Raw genomic sequence first — 5,754 nt, 5'->3', positions numbered from 1 at the left:
TAACAAAATTAATAGTTAATTAACAATTAAAACAAGAGTCCAAGTATTTCACAATTAAGTACACATTGATTTAAAGTAAGCAGTAAAAAAAACACAAGTAAATTTTTAGGTCTCTAACAACAGCATGAAGTATTCAAGTAAAAATTTAGAAGCTGACAAAAAAAGCTGAAAAGATATCTAATGTTTAATTAAACTAATTAAGTTTTGACTGCATTGTTATTAGATATTAATACAAATTTGTCTGAATCTCACTGAGAAGCTGCTGTTGCATTGTAATTAAGATTATCCGTAATTTTTTTTCCCTTTAAGGCTAACTTTGTATTAATTTTTTATCTTTAAATGTTTTCAATAATTTTTTATAGATACAATTATATTATTACTGAATTTAATTTATTGTACATATTGCCATATTTTGCTTAAAGAAAATCAAGCCTATTTTTGTGACATTATTTTCATGATGTTTTTATTCATGACTAATTTTCACACCTCCTTCTAATTCTTAGTTTCTTATTTACAAAATCTCCTTTTTATTACAGTAATGAAAAAAAAAATATATATTTATTTAAATATGTGAAGTACATTTGGAAAATCCAATTATCGTAGTAGTATGTTGTACTGCTGTTAAAAATAATCGTCTCTGACCAAGATGATTTTTATTGATCACAGTAATGACTGAGGGTTTTTATGCCATTAAATATTGATAGAAATATGCTCAATTGTAATTTAAAAAGGCATATTACAAAAATGTTAATTATTCAAATATAGCCTTTTTTTCTGTATGAATATGACCCGACATGTCTTTGTGATGTTTGCCTGGGGAAGCATGCTTTCCCCATATTCATAACCTGAATAGTGCACATAAAAGCAATATCATGATGTCTGAACAGTATGAAATGTATAGCATGATTTTTTGTGCTTTGTCATGTTCTTTTCTGCCTGTTTACCTGTCATGTCTCAGTAGTGGTTGTAAAACAATCATTTCTATTGTCCCTATTAATAAGATGAAAGTGAGTCTGTTAGAAAAGCAAATATTCATTTAATACACCAGATATGCCCCTGAGTGTTCAGTGATTATTAAAACAGCCTGTTTGCCCATATAGTTGTTAGACCTGATGCATACACTGCACACGCGAGCAGCCGGCATCTACAGCTCGTGGGCAGAGGAACAGCGCCATCTAGAGGATGCTGGCAGAAAGATCGAGGCAGACTCTCCAACACTATGGTCCAGCTGCTGGTGTCCTCTCCTTCAAGGTCAGAGACTAGCCAAAAAGCATATTAGCAAGCCTCAGTGTCAATTACAAATGCGTAGAATAACAAAGTTTTTGTTGTAAACTAAGTGATAATTTCATTTGTTATATTGAATGCATTAAAGGGATTAAAGAGTTCACCCACAAATGAAAATTCGGCCATACTCACCCTCATGTCATTCCAAACCCATAAGACTTTTGTTCATCTTCAAAACACAAATGAAGACATTTTTAATGAAATCTTAAATATATCTGTCCCTCCATTGACAGTTACGTAACTGCCTCTTTGATGCTTCCAAAAATGAATAAAGAGATTGTTAAACTAACCTATATGAATTGAAACTGAAGAGATCCGATCACTGTATATGATGTGTGTATTGATTAAAGTTTATATGTGAATAAAAGCCTAAATTAAGTCTGCGCCGATAGCCTCAGTGCGTCGATATGTAGCGCCGGTGTGCTACTCTCTCCCACTTCACTTCCTCTCTCACTACTGTCCTGTCGGATAAAGCCAAAAATGCCAAAAATTAATCTTAAAAAAAGCCTAAATTAGGTCTGCTCATCATATAAAGTGATTGATTCTCCATAGAAAATTTTGACTAAATTCATATAGATTAGTTACGATGTCTTTATGAACTTTGTGAAGTGTCAAAGTGGTAGTTGCGTAGACTGTCAATGAAAGGACAGACATCTTACAGATTTCACTATAATTATCTTCATTTGTGTTGTGAAGATGAACGAAAGTCTTACAGGTAAGAGAGTAAATGATCGAATTTTAATTTTTGGGTGAACTGTCCCTTTAAAGGAGGTGGATGTTCAGAGATGCTCTATAACTCGTGCGTTTTGGCCTTGTAGGTATGGCTTGGTTGTGCTGTGATGCACGGAGGCAAGTCCGCATGCAAGCTCTCACCTACCTACAAAGGGCACTTCTTGTACATGATCTACAAACTTTGGATGCAGTGGAGTGGGAGTCCTGCTTCAACAAGGTAAACTAGTTCTGTTTGGCTACAGGTGCATCTCAATAAATTAGAATGTCGTGGAAAAGTTCATTTATTTCAGTAATTCAACTCTTCAGTCTGTGTGCATTGAATTTATTTAATACACGAGTTTCACAATTTGAGTTGAATTACTGAAATAAATGAACTTTTCCACGACATTCTAATTTATTGAGATGCACCTGTATATAGTGTTAGTTTAACATGCATTTTAATTTTTACGAAACTGTAATATGTATAACTGAGAAATGATGGTGATTTCTGTCTTTTTTTAGGTCATGTTTCCTCTGCTGACAAAACTCCTAGATAACGTCAGTCCAGCTGATGTGGGAGGCATGGAGGAGACCAGGATGAGGGCCTGCACACTGCTTTCTAAGGTCTGGCCTTGGACTTCTTTGCTTATTAATCCTAATAATTTCAACTGTATTTAAAGAGTGATTGTAAGTGTCTTTTGTCTCCTCAGGTGTTCCTGCAGCATCTCTCTCCTCTGCTCTCTCTTCCCACATTTGCTGCCCTCTGGCTCACCATATTAGACTTCATGGACAAGTACATGCACGCCGGCTCCAGCGACCTTCTGGTAAGATGCTCTCAGATAGTGAGGGATATTAAAGGAAATTATACACCCCAGCCTGTTCTCATCATTTTACCTTCATGTCATCTCAAACCTGTATTATATTAACAATGACTAAGATTTCAGTGTATTCCACAAGCAAAGGTGTAGTATTGACTTGGAAAATAGTGCAGTCTGCAGAACTCACACGAATGCATTTTATGAAACTTTGATACTTGTTTTCTTTTTCTGAAGCTTGACAGTTCTAATGTGCAGAAAACAGCAGCTCAAATGTCTTTTTACCATTTTCTTTTGTTTCTTATAAGAAAGAAATACATTTGGAACTACATGGGATTTAACAAATGTCGCCAAAATTTTTCACATCTTATTGCGCTTAAACTGTCAAAAACAAACAATATTTTTTATAAAACGGATAGTTCCGGTTCTTGATTCTGATTGGTTGAGCCGCGTTCAAAGCTGTTGTAAATTACACTACAAACATACACCTTTGTTTACTTCTGTGTGTTGCTCGGCAACCACTTTGTTGGAAGCACAACTCTTTCTGAGGAACTACATTGTTTGGTGGAAGAATACGGTTTTTATTTATATCATTATGCTCTATTGGCTCTGTTTTATTCTGTGAAACCTTACTACGCATATGGAATAACCCATTTTATAAAAGCAATAAGCCCAGTGAAGCCGTGGTTTACAGTGAATTTATAACAGCTAAGGGGGTCCGCTTTGCGTCGTGCCTAACAATGCCCCTTAGCTGTTATAAATTCACTGTAAACCACGGCGTCTTGGGGCTTATTGCTTTAGTCAACCACACTCAAGGTTTACGCAAACACAGTTGTGTCTTAAGTGAACGTAAACAGTTGGGAGAAACTCAGATGTGTGGCAGTATATTGGATTTGTGCATTGAGTCTTAAAGTGACAGCAGCTGCTAATATGTCTGCATTAATATTAATCAAACAACAAAAGACAAACAAAAAAAATCACTCACTGCTCTTGACTGAAGAACTTTTGAAGCTTTAGTAAGAATCAATGTATATGAAAAAAATCATAGTGAAGACTGTGCAGTTTTGAAAAATAATTGTGATAAGATTGTGAATCGTGTTCCTGTCTGAAATAAATTGTGATGTTATTTTGTTATCAATCACTCTTAGATAAGATGTTCATAGATTTACAGCAAAAAAGTGATTAAATCCTGAGCGCTGATGAGTCTTGTGTGTTTAACTTTGGTGCACAGCTGGAGGCCATCCCTGAGTCTCTGAAGAACATGCTGCTGGTGATGGACACAGCAGGGATCTTTCACAGCGCAGACTCCCGTACAGGCTACTCAGATTTGTGGGAAATCACCTGGGAGAGAATCGACTGTTTCCTGCCCCGTCTGAAGGAGGAGCTCTTCAAACAAGCTGTCATTCCAGGTACTGAGCACTCAATAAACACAATACTCACATTTAACATTTGAGTTCAACCATGTACAACACAGGTTTGGATTTGGTTAGCTGAAATCCTGATTTTTATTTTTTTTGTACAGAACCTGTGTGTAATGTTCCTGTGGAGCCTGTCCCACCGCCTGCTGCCGTTACCCCAGCCTCTCCCCCTGTGCCAGGCCCCTCACCAGTGCCAGCTGCCCCCGCAGAGCCAAACATCCACAGCAGACCCGCGTCACCTCAGGATACGCCCACACCTAGTGCCAGGGAGAGAATCGACTGTTTCCTGCCCCGTCTGAAGGAGGAGCTCTTCAAACAAGCTGTCATTCCAGGTACTGAGCACTCAATAAACACAATACTCACATTTAACATTTGAGTTCAACCGTGTACAACACAGGTTTGGATTTGGTTAGCTGAAATCCTGATTTTTATTTTTTTTGTACAGAAACTGTGTGTAATGTTCCTGTGGAGCCTGTCCCACCGCCTGCTGCCGTTACCCCAGCCTCTCCCCCTGTGCCAGGCCCCTCACCAGTGCCAGCTGCCCCCGCGGAGCCAAACATCCCCAGCAGACCCGCGTCACCTCAGGATACGCCCACACCTAGTGCCAACGGTGATCGTAAGCATCATTTAGACACATTTAACATATTGAATAGGAGTGGGTGGTATAACGCTACTATGGGTATAGTTTTCACTAAAAGTTTACTTTACTTTTCACTAAAGCTACATTTATTTCATCAAAAATACAGTATAAACAGTAATATTCTGAAATATTGTTAACATTTTAAATAAATGTTTTCTATTTTAACATATTTTAAAATGTAAAGCAGTAATGTTGTGAAATATTTTTACTATTTAAAATAACTGCTTTCCATTTGAATATATTTTAAAATGTAATGTATTCCTGTGATCAAAGCTAAATTTACTCCAGTATCATTACTCCAGTCTTCAGTGTCACATGATCCTTCAGAAATCATTATATTATGATGATTGGGTGCTCAATTATTAGTAGTATTCATGTATCAATAATGGTTGTCATTATTAACAATGTATATATATATAAAAAAAAATTTTTTTTAAATGTTTTTACTGCTTAATATTTTTGATAGATGATAGATTTTTTTTTTTTCATTTTATTTATTTATTTTTTTGTAATATTATTAATGTCTTTACTGGCACATTTGATCAATTTAATGCATTCTTGCCGAATAAAAGCATTAAGTTTTCTTTTCTTATTCCAAACTTTTGAAAGGTAGTACATAATGGTTTCCACAAAAATTGATATGTAACTAATGATGCACAAAATTAAACAAAATTCAGTTTATTCAACATTGATGATAAGAAATGTTTCTTGAGCAGCAAATCAGCATATTAGAATAATTTCTGAAGGATCACGTGACACTGAGGACTGTAGTAATGATGCTGAAAATTCAGCTTTACATAACGGGAATAAATTACATTTTACAATAAATTCCAAAACAAATCAGTTATTTCAAATTGTAGTAATATTTCACAATATTACTGTTTTT

At 35.7% G+C, this 5,754-nt stretch overlaps 1 protein-coding gene across 1 annotated transcript in view; it reads left to right on the top strand.

Annotated features, from left to right (window-relative positions):
* The window catches only part of LOC107699279 (Golgi-specific brefeldin A-resistance guanine nucleotide exchange factor 1-like), a 36,802-nt gene that overhangs the window by 29,372 nt on the left and 1,676 nt on the right, over window positions 1-5,754 (top strand). Inside the window, exons 32-37 of the mRNA XM_016500491.1 lie at window positions 2,103-2,233; window positions 2,518-2,619; window positions 2,706-2,819; window positions 4,042-4,219; window positions 4,333-4,560; window positions 4,674-4,844. Of these exons, the coding sequence (XP_016355977.1) occupies window positions 2,103-2,233; window positions 2,518-2,619; window positions 2,706-2,819; window positions 4,042-4,219; window positions 4,333-4,560; window positions 4,674-4,844 (924 nt within the window). The remainder of the gene's footprint in view (window positions 1-2,102; window positions 2,234-2,517; window positions 2,620-2,705; window positions 2,820-4,041; window positions 4,220-4,332; window positions 4,561-4,673; window positions 4,845-5,754) is intronic.

This window comes from Sinocyclocheilus anshuiensis, unplaced genomic scaffold, assembly GCF_001515605.1.
Source record: "Sinocyclocheilus anshuiensis isolate Anshui unplaced genomic scaffold, SAMN03320099.WGS_v1.1 scaffold450, whole genome shotgun sequence".
NCBI classification, from domain to species: Eukaryota; Metazoa; Chordata; class Actinopteri; order Cypriniformes; family Cyprinidae; genus Sinocyclocheilus; species Sinocyclocheilus anshuiensis.
The sequence above is the reverse complement of the archived record's forward strand: the minus strand, read 5'-3'. Positions and strand labels throughout refer to the sequence as shown.